The sequence below is a fragment of the Leptidea sinapis genome, chromosome 26 (genome assembly GCF_905404315.1).
Source record: "Leptidea sinapis chromosome 26, ilLepSina1.1, whole genome shotgun sequence".
Lineage (NCBI taxonomy): Eukaryota > Metazoa > Arthropoda > Insecta > Lepidoptera > Pieridae > Leptidea > Leptidea sinapis.
Genome location: NC_066290.1, coordinates 6,850,640 through 6,868,767, shown reverse-complemented (window position 1 = coordinate 6,868,767; position 18,128 = coordinate 6,850,640). Strand labels below are relative to the sequence as shown.

General features: G+C 35.9%; 1 protein-coding gene across 2 annotated transcripts in view; it reads left to right on the top strand.

Moving 5' to 3' along the window:
• The first annotated feature begins 3,810 nt into the window (after positions 1 to 3,810).
• LOC126972534 (venom carboxylesterase-6) overlaps positions 3,811 to 18,128 on the top strand; it is a 48,479-nt gene continuing 34,161 nt past the window's right edge. For both annotated transcript variants that reach the window (XM_050819365.1, XM_050819366.1), the window contains exons 1-2: positions 3,811 to 3,951; positions 13,779 to 14,043. In XM_050819365.1, the coding sequence (XP_050675322.1) occupies positions 13,915 to 14,043 (129 nt within the window). In that variant the 5' untranslated portion in view covers positions 3,811 to 3,951; positions 13,779 to 13,914. The remainder of the gene's footprint in view (positions 3,952 to 13,778; positions 14,044 to 18,128) is intronic.

Below are 18,128 nucleotides of genomic sequence, written 5' to 3'. Positions count from 1 at the left end.
TTTTCCCATTATTATTTCTTATTCCCATCCATCTCGCCCCTTTTCTCCCTCCCAACCTCTCCTCAAATACCGAGTCACCAATGCCAATTGGCATCAATTTTCATTGCTTATGGACTCAGAAAGTGACTCTTTTACAGAGATAACAACATCTAATTGTCTCCAGATGTATGAGAAGTTCATTTCGTCAATTTTACAAGCTGCTAATGCTTCAATTCCCATAAAAAATCCTGACCGAAAATTAACTTCTTCCCCTCCTTGGTGGGATGCTGAATGCTCCGCCATGGTCCACTCGCGAAAAGAAGCTGAGAAAATATTCTCCACATCTTGTAGCATGGTAGATTTTATTTTCTTTAAACAGATTTCTGCTCGCACATTAAGACTTCTTTTCAAAAAGAAATCCCTTGGATGGCGTCAATTCTGTGAATCCTTATCTCCTCGTTCTAGTATCTAGCTCCTCCCTACGTCCCTGAATCTGATTGCCTTTTTACCCCGGATCCGATTTCTACCCTTTCTGACTCAGACAAAATGAACGATCCTTTTTCCTTCTCCGAACTAACATCTGTTCTTGATCACCTTCGTGATTCCTCTCCTGGCGCGGATGGTATACCTTATTCCTTCATTTGTAAATCCTCTACCACTAGCAAAAAAGTCCTTCTTAATATTCTCAATTCGTTCTGCTCCTCCTGTGTCCTCCCGAATTCTTGGAGAACACAAATTATTATACCCATCCTTAAACCTGGCAAGGACCCATTGGTTGCTTCCTCCTATCGTCCCATTGCTTTGTCGTCAGTTCTGGCCAAAATGATGGAAAATTTGGTAAAAAACAGATTAGAATGGATAATAGAAAATAAAAATCTCCATTCTAATAGCCAATATGGCTTTAGGAAAGGTAAGGGTAAGCTGGACAACCTAAGCATCCTTACTTCTGAAATTCGTTTAGCATTTTCTAGAAGTGCATGTTGTTGGGGTCTTTCTAGATGTCTCAGCGGCATATGACAACGTTCACCTTCCTCTACTCAGGCAGAAAATGCACCAGCTGAGTATTCCTGTTAGGTTGATCAATATCATTTGTAATATGTTAATGGGTCGCTCTATTTCCGTCCGCCATCAAGGAACCCTCCTCCCAACTCGAACTGTCTGGAAGGGCCTCCCACAGGGTTCGGTGTTAAGTCCTATCCTATATAATATATATACTTCTGACCTAGGCCTTACTTTTAGCCCATTCTGCAAAATTCTTCAATATGCTGATGATATAGCACTATACTCCATCTCATCTTCTTTGAACTATTCATCATCTTGCTTAAATTCTGCTTTATATTATCTGAATCAATGGCTCTTAGAACACAACCTCACTCTTTCTGTTCCCAAATGTACTGCGGTAATTTTTTCCCGAAAACGCACTATACCGGTCATAAATCTCTCAGTAGGTGATGAATCAGTCCCGTTTAAGGATAATGTTAAATTCCTAGGTCTTTTCCTTGACTCTAAGCTCTCCGGTATTCACCACTTGAAGTACATTGTTAAGAAATGTGAGAGGGGTGTAAACGTTATGAGGGCCCTTCGGGGGTACACTGGGGTCCCCACCCATTTTGTCAAAAACTTTTATACAATGCTATCGTTCGTAGTCATTTTGATTATGGTAGCTTTCTACTTGAGCCGTGTAGCAAAATAGCCCTGTCCAAATTAGAGAAAATCCAGTCCAAATGCTTACGAAACATAACTGGTGCTATGAAATGTTCTCCCGTCAACGCTCTCCAAGTGGAGTGAGTAGACCCACCTCTTCACCTTTGCCGTCAGTACCTAGCCGATAGATTCCTAACTAACGTAATCCAATTTAGCGCACACCCCCTTCTTGATATTCTGCACTCTTTGTCTCTAACTATTCAAACTTCTTTATATTGGTCTCATAAAGATCCGCCTCCGTTAATTAATTCTTATACTAAATTTAAAGCCTTTCCAGTTCCCATTTACCAATCGGCCTTATGCCCACTCTTTGAAGTAGAATATCAGTCTCTCATTATCCAATCTAAAATTTTCTTTGACTTTGGAATTACTAAACACTGCCCTGAAGCTAATAGAAAATTTAATTCTATTATATCTTCTGATTGGTCTGATTGGGTGACGTTGTATACGGACGTATCCAAATTATCCAACAATAGCTGGGTCGGGTCTGCAGTTTGGATCCCTAAGTTCCGTATAATTTTAAATTACAAAAGTCCCCCGCAGAATTCTATCTTTACTGGCGAATCAATTGCCCTGTCAGAGGCGGTGTCATATGTTGAATCAGATAAGATCAACAAGGCTTTAATCTTGTCTGACTCATTAAGCTGCATGTTGGACCTAACAAAAAATCCTTTCAAATCTTCAAACAACTTCACAATTAATTTAAGAACAAAGGCATCCCTGTACAGATGTCACATAATGGGAATAGACGTTGCATTAGCTTGGATTCCTAGTCATCTAGGGATAACTGGCAATGAAATTGCAGACTCGTGCGCTAAAGACGCGATTCAGTCTGGAACATTAAAATTTAGTTAATGTTTTCCTCGAGATCTACGCGCTATGTCTAAACACTTTCTGGTTGATTCATGCAATGCAAATCACAAAACAAACTAAAGGTAAATTCTATGGTTCTATCCAACCCTTTATCCCCTCCAAGCCCTGGTTCTTTTCTCAAAAAAAACAAAATAAACTTTTCACTTCTGCCATCATACGACTTCGCTTGGGATTTGTCTGTTCCCCAGTATTTTTGGCCAAGATCCGGGTAAGGGACCATTCTATGTGTGAATGTGGCCTTGACGAAGGTACTCTTGAACATATTTTTTTCTATTGCCCTAAATTGTCAATTCCTTTATATGACCTTCTACAGCTCTTTATATACTTCAATCAGCTAAATTAAAATAAAAAATCTCTCCACCTTGACGTTGGCCGAATCGTCGACATTCAGTCTACGGAGCCAGTTATAAAAAAAAAATTGATTATAGAGGATAATGATGCATGGTTCTTGTCTGGTTCTGCGCAGGCCACCTGAAATCGTATAGTATTAAATTAAATAGGCTACGTTGTTATGTAATTTAAAGGATGGGCTGGGAGTTTCTTATCAGTTCTTCTCCCCATGTCATAGCCCCTTACCGATATGATGTAGTCAAATCAAAATCAGTTTATTCACGTAGGTCACGGAAATGACAGTCTTATGAATGTCAAAAAAAATCTTATTGAATCTACCGCTACTTCGTAAAGGGTTGAGCTAATGAGAAGAAGTAGCAAGAAACTCATTGCCACTCTTTTATATCAAGATTTACATTTAAGTACATCGATTCACAAATCATTTCAAATTACAATTTAATATGTAAAATGTAAAATGATGCAACAGACACACTCAAACGTTAGTTATTGAGTACTGTAGCTGCATCATCCACATACACCATAAATAAATAAAGGTATTCTGTGAGCATTTTATATGCGATTATAAATAAATAAATATGTATATATCCATACATATATATACACACAATAACTTTTAAGAATCTGAAACCGAGTCTCCGGCAACAGGATCATCCTGCCACCACAGCGACGTTCACCAAGTGTTGCTGCAATATCAAGCTATTGTCACTACTCACTCCCTATGGTAGATTTCTATTTCTAATTCAACACATTAAAGAACAGTCAATCTCAATTGTAACACATGACAACAAAGATTAAAACAGGATTAAATACGTTGAATAACACGAGAGTAGTGACTGGTGGGTGGTGTTAAACTGTTGATTGTTGAGTAACAGTTCTGCTGCTTTCCATTCTTGTGCCAGTACTGTTCGAATACAAGTCGCGTTCGCTCGTCACATTCTACGATCGTTTATTTTGTGACATTTGACTGTTTATGTAAAAAGTGATAAGTGAAAGATTTATTATAAGCCCATTTCTTCTGGATCTCAAACGGCTGAGCGGCGAAAAGTGGGTGTTGAGTGTTTATTTATTAATCTTATGTAATTTGCGAGTAACCTAAATTCTTCTAAAAACCACTATCTGATTTTAGCAATCTTTAATAATTGACAAATGTGCAAATAACTAATTATTATTTTAATGACATTCCGCTTGGTTATAGTTGGGACTGCATCTGATTTACCTACTTTTTTTTGCCTAGCATTTAACCGGCTTATTTTGTATGTTAGGAAGGTGACAAACAAGTTAAAAACTGTTGCAGGCAAATATGTAAATATATAAGGCGGTGTCGATTTTTTAAGCACTCAGGAAATAAGAAATGTTTATTGAATTAGTTTTTTTTTAAGAAATAAGGGACGTGAATGCAGTGCTGCTCAGGATTCTTGAAAGACCCAAAAATTCTAAGCAGCACTACAACTGCGCTCGTCACCTTGAGACATAAGATGTTAAGCCTCATTTGCCCAGTAATAATTTCACTAGCTATGGAGTTCAGACCATAATACAGTAATCCTTACACATTACTGCGTAACGGCACAAATGGGCGCTGTTGTGGTACCCATAATCTAGCCGGCATCATGTGCATTGGAGCCTCCCGGTGAAATTGAGTTGAACATAAATATTAAACATAAAAAATAAATCAATAAACATTTTGACAGCTCACTATTGAAAGCAGAATTTCGCGGACCCCCGCTTGCGAATTGTGAACCCTCATTTTTTTTGTCACGTCAACCTATAGATTTCTCATCGAGTTTCCCGTAGACCCCTAGGGGTCCTGGACCACTGTGGAAACTAATGATTCACGTACAGGCCTACTGCCTGCATGGCATATTTAGGGGTGAATGCGTCCTCCACCGAAGAATCGGCCTTCCATTGAACTCTTTTTTTTTATTCACACTACCCGAAAATTTACTATTTTATTAAAATTTATTCCTAATATCTAAACTCTTGGATACAAGCCAAACTTGAAACATGGGGTCTTTTTTTAATACTTAGATCATATATACCTCTAGATAGACTGTGACAGCTGTGAAAACGTCGTAGCTTGTTACGCAGACTAAAGTAATGAACCTGGCCTGTTGTCATCGGTTGTCTAGCAGCAAGAAGCTCTATCTGGACGTATAAATAATCTAAGCTTACATTAATAATCATTTAAGTGAGAGAAAAGTAGTTGAACATATATTAATGATCAAATGAGCAAACTACAAAATTTAGGTCACTTTGAGTTGCCGGCAAAGATCTTAATAAAGAACATCAACAGACATTATTTTTTAAATTCTTACAAATTTATAAAACTCTGTTGTAATAACTGTAGGTAGAGTCCATTTCATGAAAGAAGTCTCGCGGATGCGGCGCAGCAATCATATATATGAAGAAATGTTGCTAGCCTAGTAATTATAATACACTCTTTGGTCTCTTCAGGTTTCCCTTAAAAATTCAGTGATAATTTTAAAACATTTATTTTACTTGATTTGACAAACTGTTACAAGTAATAGAATTATACCTAATTAGTCCCATTTAATGGCGCGGGTCTTCTTTCATGAGATTGACTAAGTCAGGTGTGATATTCTTCCCCTTTTTAAATTTTGCTCTTGATTAAAGGGTTGATGATGGTTTATTTAACCATTAGCTTTTTAACCAAAACGTATTGCACACCGTGTTTATTTTTAGTATTTGTAATAAAATACAACTGATGTTTTGTTGAAAATAATGTTTTTGTCAGACTTCCTGTTGAATTAGAATGTGCAACCTGTTAGTTACGTGAGTCGTTATCGGCCTCACAAATAAAATATGGATTTATGTATACCTAGCCATTCTGTATTATGTCACTTTCACTATATAATCTTATATTATATTAGCTGACCCAGCAAACGTTGTATTGCCGATATTAAAATAGCGATACAAAGTAACTGTTGATCGTAGATGGGTGAAAATTTGAAGTTGTATGTATTTTTTAATGCTGACTCATAATCAAACAAATTAAAAAAAAATTTCAAAAAAATTAAAAAAAAAAATCGTGTGGACCACCCTTAACATTTAGGGGGATGAAAGATAGATGTTGTCCGATTCTAAGACCTACCCAATATGCACTCAAAATTTCATGAGAATCGGTCAATCCATTTCGAAGTAGTTTAACTACAAACACCGCAACATGAGAATTTTATATATTAAAGATCAAAAGGAGCAATTTTAATACAGTTACTTAATACCTATTTTTATATCTATAGTACTTTGCTTATTCCGGAATCGGTTCCTAACGATTAGGATTAAAATGATAGTACATTTTGAGGGCCATAAAAACGATCTCTCATCTTTAGGATAACGCGTTTGTTTGACTTTCAATCATATTCCAGGCATCTTTCTTCTCAGTTCTAGTAAAAAATCTTTAGCAATCCAAATAAGTCTTTATATACGCCAAATCGTAGTGAGCACGTTTATACTCCTGTATAGTATAAATATTATATTTAAGCAATATGTGTAAGTGATACAGGGTTTATTGAGACAAAAGTCCTACCTAGCCAGGTCTAATCTTAGAGAAACGCGTCCTTCAAAGTTTTTACAACAAAAGTATCTGATTTATTTAAGGCTGTCTTTGATGTGGTCATTCTTCTAGTAAAAGACCATTTGATTCAATCAATTACCATAAGGTGATGCATTGGCTTATCTATCAATTAAAAGTTTTTGAAAAATATGTTTTCATTCAACTTAATATTTTAAAATCACTAATCAAACGTCAACCTGACCGAGCTGACCAAACGGGCGAAAGAAACGCAGCAATATTTTTTTAAATAAAATTTTATTACAATAACGTTAAAATAGATAGGCTGGGGGACATTGCCCCATTTCCAAGGTATCGGATAACTAAACTCAATTTTGTGCACAAGTGCATTAACGTATCTACTCATAAATGTATCTATATTGAGGCAAAGAAAACGAGCCATACAGCCAAACACAATAAAAAGTTCAGAGATAGAATTTGTTATTTTATAATATTTAATTTAATTTATTTGCCATGTGTTTTCTAAGACATAAAAGATATTAAAATTAAAATAGTAGGTTGGTAGGTTATTTAATTAATTAAAAAAATATTTATATTACAAAATAATTTAATAGTAGGCTGTATAGGTCTGGAGCTCAAGCCTAATTATTTTTTTTAAATCAATGTCGTAAAATTTAAAAAAAATCGGCGGGAAACAGATCATGCTTTTTCGTGAGTTTATTAATTTCTTCAAATTTGCTAAAATTGTTAAAAATGTCCAGTGAAGAAGAAGATGTAGCACTCCTAATACGCTTATGGAAATTAATGCACAGAGAGTTGTGCAACAGATATTACCGCCGAAGTCTCGAGAAAAATATCTCAAAGTTTACGATAATTTTGTAAATTGGAGAAAAGAAAAACTAGTCACTACATTCTCAGAAAGTGTGTCAGGAAGTAGGTATATGTGAAAAAAGTTTGAAAATCCCGAAAATTACACGGGTCATTGCTTCCACCGGCCCTCAGCCACCCTTCTATTCGGGAGCAAACTTAACAATGCTGATAATACATGGCGGGTCGAAATCGGATCAGGTTGCGGAGGGATACATCGAAAAATCCGTAGAGAACAAAAGCAAGATTACCGACTTTATAATAGAAGCCATTAATTTAATCCCAAGCGAGCCATTCCCTTCTACATCTAGAGATTCCTTGTTGTCGTCAGAGCCATCATCTCACAATACGTCTTCTATATATCTTCACAAATTCTAAAAATAACGTTAATATGCCGGGAAAAACAATTTCCTTCAGTATTCAAATCTGTACTAATTTAACTTTGAATACTAATCAAAGAAATGTTATGTTACACCACTGTTTTATTTTCTCGCAATCGAAATGAAAAGCAGAGTTTATACATCGTCCACAAAACCATTTTATCCTCGACATTACTATCAGCATCTATCAGACCTCGCCTTCGGCTCGGGCTGTCTCGGATAAAAATGGTTCGTTTTGTGCACTCGTTGTAAAATCTACTATGAACTACCTAAATAGGTATAGGGTCAAATGACCCGAGCTATGAAATGTTTTTATCTTTTAAAACCTTTATTACAATGAATAAATCATTAATACTGCAATTTTCATACACATTGCAAGTTATTATGTATAAGATTTCTTTCTATTTTCAATTTAATCAAATTTATTATTATTATTACTTTTTATTTTCTCTGTGCAAAAAACCTATTTTGGTACTGGTTCACTGCCACATTATCTCTGGACTTCGCTGGAACGTAAAGCCCCCTCAAATGGGAACGGTCCCATTTCACCCCCTCGCGCTCGTCCTGTTGGTCCGTCAGTACGGCTTGCAGCTTCATTACCGTTACTGCTCACTGCTTTGTTTTTAAAGTTTTCGTTGTTACGTTTTTTTTATGGAATAGGAGGACAAACGAGCGTACGGGTCACCTGGTGTTAAGTGATCACCGCCGCCCACATTCTCTTGCAACACCAGAGGAATCACAAGAGCGTTTCCGGCTTTTTTTTGTTCTGTGTCGCTATAATAATTTTACCAGAAAACTAAAAGCTTTCTTTACTTAACCAAGATTCTTTCATTGATTCTTCATAATAATAATAATAATCAGCATCACAATACAACACCTTTATATCAATCTATAGTACTGACCAAGTACTGGCAAAATAAACCTTTTTTTATTTATTCGTAATAATATCTGTATAGTATAGTTATGATTGTTTTGCACACCGTATCCAAGCGACGATGTGACGTCATCGACGTCAGGTTTAGAGATAATGTAACCGGATGGTATATATACATAAGACAGAAGTGTCTTCTTCAGAGTCCCAATTATTCGACCCAAGCCGACAAAGCCGAGCGTGACTTGCGAAAAAAACGTTCTCAGAAGTTTACGCTTCAAAAAGTGCGTAGGTATGACAGTTGGAATATAAAGACATCGAAACTTCTAGAAAGGAATTTCGTAACAACGAGTGCGACAGCTTTAGATATAAAACTCACTACGGTGTGGTATGTTAGGGATGTAATTTCATGTTACATAACGACCAAAGATATCGCCTTACTTTACGTAAACTCAGTTCCGTGACTTTGTGTTATGCAATATAGAGCGCGGTTGTATGAAGATCATTACTATTGTGTGATAATTTGAACATATTATGTGACGTTCTGTAGACAACTGACAACAAAACAAACGTTTTGTAATTTATACTGTGGCTGCCCACGTAAGCGCTTATTCTGATACTGTTACCAAAGACTACATAATAGTAGAAGTATTAAATTAAACTATGAAATTGCCGATTTGTACTGAAAAATTTAAATTCGTTTTTTTTTTAATTACCATTATTATCTATACATTGCTGCCATCTATAGGAATATGCCCTTGCGATAGAGCTGTGGTGATCTAGATTCGACAAACTGTGTGAAAGCATTTTGTACTGCCTCCGGAGAAAAAAACTTTTTATCACGTAGAAAATTATCCAAATCACGAAAAAAAAGAGCAACGTCTGGCGAGTTCGAGTTCGGCATAGTAGACATCTGCCGTTATTGCTTAACCTGCAGATCGGAGAAAGATATAGTGTGTAACACCATCAGACCACCAAACAGTTACTTTACTTTAAACCTTTAATTGGTAAGCTTTGCTTTAGATCACTTCTGCGGCGTTTGACCTGGGGTCAGCCATTGCATTTTTCGCTTACGGTTATCGTTAAGAATCCACTTTTCATCCGATGTCACAATTCGACCCGATAATCCTTCATTTCTGTATCGATTCAACAAGGCAAAACAAGTTTCAACACGCGTTTCTTTCTGCAGATCAGTCCAATCATGAGTGCCAATTTTTTTTTATATTTTATTGTTTTGACGCAAATGTGTCAATATTGTTGGTAACGTTAAACCATGCCGCTATCCCTGGGTTATTTTGGCTCAAATCGGCTTCCACCATCTCATTCCATTCATTGTTATTCACATGTGTCTGCCTGTAGGCGGTCTTCCGCGTGGTTCGTTTTTCAAATCAAAGTTTCCATCACGAAAGCGTTTAAACAAAAATCGCATGGTGCGTTCATTAGCAGTCCCCTCTCCAAACGCAACGTTATTATTGCGATCTGTTTCTGCCGCGTAAATGAAAAAATGACTTAATTTCGAAGTATCCATCTTTCTTGTCTATGCTGCATAAAAAACAACTGAAAGTTGATAATCGAATGTTGCACATTTTGCTGAAAGCACTACAAAGGTACCATGTGAAAAGTTTCACTCAAAAATCTCAAACCATGAAGGTTCTATGTCAATTCGAGGTAGATATCTATTACAAAAAAAAAATAGGTAAAAAAACTTTTTAAGTTAAACGGTTTTATGTTAAACATATATTGCAATGTTTAAGATAAATGTACTAAAAACCAAAAAAATACGCCATTTGGTGGCTGCGCCCATCTTAAATATTGAGGTTGTATAGTGCACTGTATTCTTCTTGTCAAGCCCTTTTATTTGATACCCATATTGGTGGGATTGATAAAAAATTGTTATCAGCCATTTGGTAGCGGCGGCCATCTTAGATTTCAATTTTGCATAGTAAATTGTATTCTACTTGTTGAGACCTTTCATTTGATACCCATGTTGATGGGATTGATAAAACCTAAGTTATCCGCCATTTTGTAGAGGCCGCCATCTTGGATTTTAATTTTATATAGTACATTGTATTATACTGGTTGAGCACTTTCATTTGATACCCATATTGATGGGATCGATAAAACCTACGTTATCCGCCATTTTGTAGCGGCCGCCATCTTGTATTTCAATTTTTTATAGTATATTGTATTCTGCTTGTTGAGCCTTTTCATTTGATACCCATATTGATGGGATTGATAAAACCTACGTTATCCACCATTTTGTAGCGGCCGCCATCTTGGATTTCAATTTTTTATAGTATATTGTATTCTGCTTGTTGAGCCCTTTCATTTGATACCCATATTGATGGGATTAATAGAACATAAATTATCCGCCATTTTGTAGCGGCGGCCATCTTGAATTTGTAATGATAATGAATAAACATAATTGTATTGTCACCAAAATCCAAAGTGTATACAAAATTTCAGATTAATCGGTTGACAGGAAGAGGGTGAAATTTGAATTACTAAATTTGACCCAAGAATAATAAATAAAACAAACGGGGTGAGCTAAATAAAACCGTTTAAAAAGGGCAATTTTATACTTTAACCCCTATTATTTAGGCTTCTTTTCTTAACACTTCTTTTGAGATTATATTGATTGTTTTCTTATTTCGATCAATTTCAGGGGGTCAAACCCACTGAGCTAAAGGTCCCGGGTTCGAATCCCGGTAAGTGCAACCATTTATATTATGATGAGTATAGATGTTTGTACTGTAGTGTGTAGTAATTGAAATTAAATAAATGATACAACCTCACCCCTACTATAATCGGTACAATACTATTTCTACCTAAAGATATTTTTTTATACATATAGATATTTTTTGGAGAGGAGTAAAACTTAGTGATTCTTAATCAATAATAATTAAATTAATAATTCCACAATTATTAATGTTCTGATAAATATGATATTTGTATAAAGAAACGTTGCGCGTTGATGTCTTTTCCACAGACAATAATCGTACGATATGCTTTTCTTGGCTCAATGTAAGTCGCTTGTAATATTTTGTGATTAATGTTTCTTGTGAAATTATGCACACAGTGTCTTTTATATAACTCTACTAAATAAAACGTCCTTGCTTGCGTAATAATAAAACGATATTGAGAAATTTGAGGTTTGTTAAATTGTGGTTGTCGATAATAAACTTAATAATAGTAATAATATATTTGTAATATTGTTTTTTTTTATAAATATAATATGTATATAAATGTATAAAATAAGAATAAATTAAAAAAAAAAGTATAATAATAATAATCATTTTATTTCAGGCTACAAGGCCTTAATAATTCAATATTACCAATAATTTTGAACTCTATTGAATTTGAACTAATTTAATCATATCTTTAACTTAATATTATCGTTTCAGTTTAATATTTCAGCTTTAGCTGATGTTATATATTTATATATGTTGATATGTTATGTTATTTTTCGTCAGCATAGACGAATGGGTTTTCAATTCTAGTGAGAAATTCTTAGCTTAGCTTTCCTCATCTATACTAATATTATAAAGCTGCAGTGTTTGTTTGTTTGTTTGTTTGTTTGTTTGTTTGTTTGTTTGTTTGTTTGTTTGTTTGTTTGTTTGTTTGTTTGTTTGTTTGTTTGTTTGTTTGTTTGTTTGTTTGTTTGTTTGTTTGTTTGTTTGTTTGTTTGTTTGAACGCGCTAATCTCTGGTACTACTGGTCCGATTTGAATGATTCTTTCAGTGTTGGGTACTCCATTTATCGAGGAAGGCTATAGGCTATGTTTTTTTTTTCAAAATTAGGGATCCGTTATAAAATTGCTATTTTGTAACACAAGGTGTAAAATCGAAAACCTATTTTTGCGTGCGATACAATAACTATTGACAATAGAACAAAATGATGTACAATATATATATAGGCAATATTTTATTACTTATAAAACTATCGCGTGAATTATACTTTATATGGCAAAACAACGTTTGCCGGGTCAGCTAGTTTGTTATAAACATAAATACAATTGGATTTCCATCCAGTCGTTTCTGTGTATATTGTAATACAATCTAAAAATTTCAACTCCTTCGCATTATTTAAGAAGCTTAACAGATCATTTTTATAGATACTATAAAAAGCTTACAATATTTTTTGCAATATCCCTTGTATTAAAATTAAAAGCGATTAAATCATTTTATTTTTCGTGTTTAACAAAGTGGTAAATGTAATAGAGTCATATAAACATTTAATTTTACAATTATTTACAATGATGTCATTAAGCTTATCAACCACTATTGTACAAAACCAAATATTACAATTTTATCTTTACTTGTAAACCCAGAGGAATCACAGAAGCGTTGCCAGCTCTTTACAAAAGATTACGAGCTTTTTTTGATGGTACATATATCGTTTCGTCCTAGAAACACCGCACGAGGAAGCTCATTTGGTCTCCCACAGATTGGTTGTACGTGGAAGAAAGTTCCTTGAAAACCTTTCTAATAATTAAACTAATACCTTTTTGCGAAAAAATAACTGACTTATTTAACTAAACGTATTTTTTGTCTACAAAATTCTTGTTATTTCATACTTGTCTAATATGGCTGTATAACGTTTTGAGCAGAAAAAATGTATAAAAATGCATTTGTAGAAAAAAAAATATTTCGGATAGTGAGTAAAAGTATCTGGTTTACAATATATTATTATGTATCTACAATCTACAAATAAGTGCAAAAAATATTTTTTTCTTTTATATATATTTTATTGTACAACAATTAAAATTACATATAATTTAAATTCGTAATACGAAATACCTGCACGGGTCGGACTACAAAACACCTTTTTTTAATATGACAATAAGGGCCGAGACGAGCAGGGCGTTCAGCTGATGGTAATTGAAACGACCTGCCCATTACAATGCAGTGCCGCTCAGGATTTTTGAAAACCCCAAATATTCTGAGCGGTACAAAACCGCGCTCGTCACCTTGGAGACATAAGGCGTTAAGTCTCATTTTCCCAGTAATTTCACTAGCTATGGCGCCCTTCACACCGAAACACAGTAATGCTTATATTTTGCTGCTTCACGGCAGAATTAAGCGCCGTTGAGATACTCATAATCTAGCCGGCATCCCGTACAAAGGTGATCCCAAGGAATGGCCAAAGAATATGTAATAGTAGAATAACTAGTATTCTCCCATTGTTGAGGCACGTATTATTAAACTTCATTTGTATTTTTCAGACTGACAAGAAACAACGTGGACCACGCAAGTATTTCCAAGTGTTTGTCGAAACTGCTGAACATGTAAAAGTATATTAAAACAATCGGAGTGAAAAAAATTATTAGTGTCAGGGATTGTGATGTAAAGTATATCAAGATGAGTGCGCGATGGTGGTGCTTGTATGTGGTGATGTGTGTGTGGGGGGTGATGAAGATAGAGGCGCTGCCTCCTGCGGCACTCGGTGATGTCGTCGCTAATGCGGCCAGCAGTCTCAACTCAATGAAGGTAATTTTAAATCTATATTCTCAATTTTTTAATGACAGAAGCGAACCAGTGCTCTGCGAATGGCTGGATCACTTGGCGTTGCGTAGAGACGTCGCTTCATTGTGTGTCTTCTACCGCATTTATCACGGGGAGTGTTCCGAAGAGCTGTTTAACCTGATTACTGCCGCCGAATTCCACCTTCGCACGACACGCCACAAGTTAGGATATCATCCCCACCATCTAGATGTGTGGCGGTCCTCCACAGTGCGGTTTTCAAGGAGCTTTCTTCCGCGTACTACAACGCTGTGGAATGAGCTTCCTTGTGCGGTGTTTCCGGGACGATACGACATGGGTACCATCAAAAAAAGCGCGTACACCTTCCTTAAAGGCCGGCAACGCTCTTGTGATTCCTCTGGTGTTGCAAGAGAATGTGGGCGGCGGTGATCACTTAACACCAGGTGACCCGTACGCTCGTTTGTCCTCCTATTCCATTTGAAAAAGCGACGAGAGGAGACTGGCGACAGGCCATTTAGCTGATGGCAATTAATACGCCCTGCCCATTACAATGCAATTCCACTCAAGATTCTTTATTCGACCGACTGCATTGAAATTTTAAGATCTCAATTATATAAGTCAATATATCTTTTATATAATAGAAATGTTATTAAGTCGTTTTTCATTATAATTTTTGTTTAACTTTTCATTTCTTGAATTTATTACATTTAATTGTTATAGACTCATCACGATTACTCTGGAACCGAATGGCACAGACACTTGAAATTTGATAGGAATATTAATTATTTTCGTCTAGTAGAGGTCAGCTTAGAACGGATTTTACGGAAATCCTCTCAAATTTTATTTTCAAAGTCTCACCATCAACCCACTAACAACCACCTTCATCTACTCATGCTACGTTGCCATGTTAACTAATTTCTTTCGGGTCAGCTACTTTTTACATATTTTATAAATGGAGGACCACACGACAGACGTGAAAACTTTATCAAGGCGAGGATAATTATAGCGAATATTTTTTCTATATTTATACAGCAGAATACACAATTTTATAATTCAAGGTATATTTTTACGTTGATAAAATTTGCCTGATCGCGCTCCCGACTAACGCAATAAGGTAAAACCGGTGTAATCACTTTGTGACTGAAAAAATCATGGCTAAGAGAAAATAATTGAAAATATATAAACAATAAAAGTAACCGAATAAATAATCCATTGGCCACGACTATTGTGCCAAGAGTGAACGACTGAGGAGGATTGAAAAGAGAGGCCGTTGAGTTCGTCTCACGAGTGAAGTTTCTGGACTGATGAGAGTCTCAAAGGGCCACTAACAATTTTACGTTCTATCAAGAATCCTGGGCCACACTGCATTGTAATAGGTCAGGACGTCTTGCATGTTGCTACCTTGAATCACTACACAAATAAATGAGAACAGCAAAGTTGCCTTAAAATGCCTGAATGCTAAAGTAATATTGGGCTGGTCACGTCAGAATACAAGTTTCCTGGTAGAAACTTAACTTTTGAAAAGTAAAGTTGGTACATTCAACATTGCAGATTTTTTAAATCTATTAAAGATACTAAATAAATTTTCGATAAGCTTAGTGTGACCCAGTATTTCTGCGCAGTCAAATTTGGAGGAATATTGAAAAATAACACAACTTTAAAATAAAGGAGTCCGTTTTTCCGTCTCCTGTCCAATCATTATTTTTTTCATATCCTGGTCCCAATTTAGCTTAGGTTTTTTGACATGTTATTTTCAAGTCGGGTTTTAAATTTTCTCATCATTTCATTTCGAGGTACGTGACTAATAATACATCAACTCATAGAGACATTGTGTGTTCTGCATACATATTATCATAAAATAGTAACAAAATTACCTAATATTCTCACGGTTTCGTGATCGCAACGAAAAAGAATTAAAGCAACATTTAGAATTACTCCACGTGGAATTGCGTTGGCTTGCTTCTCTGCTCAAGGATGTAAGTAATCCACTTTATAAGGCGCCTTTATGTTACCCATTTATAAACAACAAACGTGCTCCGATATTATGGTGCAAGCAGATATAGATTATTCAGTAAGAGCATACCAATTTACCAGTGAGAGGCTCCATTGCACAGGATGCCGGCTAGATTATGGTACGACAAAGGCTCCTATTTCTGTCGTGAAACAATAGGTAATGTGTAAACATTATTGTGTATCAGTCTGAAGGGCGCCGCAGCTAGTGAAATTACTAGGCAAATGAGACTTAACATCTTCATCAGAATTTTTGGGTCTTTCAAGAATCCGGAGTTGCACTGCATTGTAATGGGCAGAGCGTATCAATTACCATCAGCTGAACGTCCTACTCGTCTCGTCCCTTATTGAAATAAAAAAAACTCTGCAAGCGATTTTCTGATGCTGCTGGCTTAGGAATGTTACAGTTGTCCACAAACTGTCTAAAAAATCTACTCTTTCAACCAACAAGAGCGTGTCCAATTAAAACATTTATCAGTTCCATTCGTCACTTAAGATATAAGATGTTGTCTTATTAGCCAAGTAATTTCACTTGTTACGGCACCTTTCAGACCGATTGCATCTCTGCTCATTCTAAAACAATACAAATATGATTGAAAAGTAAGAATCTCATGTGTGGCGCTGAAGACCCCATACACATCCTTCTGGAATGCGAAGCCATTGCCAGAATGAGGTTGGGGTATCTTAAAATATCTTCACTCAAAGCAGAGGACGTGCCCTGCTTAAACCCTCTGATCACACTGCGCCTCTTAAGAGTTTGTTGCTGTTACAGTGATAAGAGACATGAGACGACTGGTTAGTACTCTGTTATAAAGTTATCACACAAGATATTAAATTTCGGCACAGTAACACGTTTTCTAGTTAGTAGCCTCGATTCTTTTCCTAGTCAATTTGTTTAGACATCGAAGTCGAGAGTAGGCGAGCTAGCGACACCACAATAGATCCTAGGATTTAAGTGCATTTTAATCCCCAATTCATAATAATAATAATCTCATGTGTACTTTTACCCAAATTACCGTAGATTCCCTTAAGTACCTAAATAAAAAATGACAAGTCAGTTTTTAAAGAGTTTTTTAATGACCTTCTATACATATAGACAATGCACCTCATACAAAATCAAAGCCGAAATATGGCACATGCTACAAATGACACTATAATAACCTTCGACTGCTATGTCTATACATTTCTGATTGTGTCCTCTCATCTGTCCCATTCTGACAAGTGGGTCTTGTCTGGGGACTTGTCAATAATACGAGGGCGAGGAATACACTGAAAATTTCGGGAATCAAGGAAGTGACACAACATTACTATATAAAAATGTATTTATTCCTTTTCGAAGTATTCTCCACGAAATTTGATACATTTTTACATACGATGGAACCAATCATTGAAGCAACCATTCCATTCGGAAGTTGGGGACCCAAAATGGCCGTTTTGTAGGCGTCCACAGCTTCTTCAGGCGATGAAAATCTCTGACCACGCAATTTATTCTTTATTTTAGGGAAAGTATAGAAATCATTAGGGCTTAGGTTGGGGCTGTACGGCGGATGGTCTAATAATTCTATGTTTTCTTGCTCTAAAAACTCTTTTGTTCTGTGCACGGTGTGAGAACTCGCATTGTCGTGATGGAGGATGATGCGGCGGTTGCAGTTCTCTTTACGAAGTTCAGAAACGACCATTAACCGTTATTTGTCCCTCAAGAGGAATAGTCGCAACATGGCCGGTTTTGGAGACAAACGTGGCCACCATTTTTTTGCAACACTCCGTGAACGAACAATTTTTGTTGGCTTTAACTCATTTTCAAACACCCAAACTCGTGACTGGTTTTTTGTTTCGTGTTCGTACGCGTATATCCAGGATTCGTCACCTGATACGATGTTATATACAGAATTTGAGGATCCTACGTGAAATCTTTCGAGAGTTCTGATGCACCAAGTAACGCGAGCCGCTTTTTGTTCTTCACAGAGCAAATGCGGTATCCATCGGGAAAACAACTTTTTTAGACCTAATTGTTTACGCAAGATTATTTGTATTTGACTCATGCCAATGTCTAAAGTTGCCTGAATTTCGCGGTATATCAC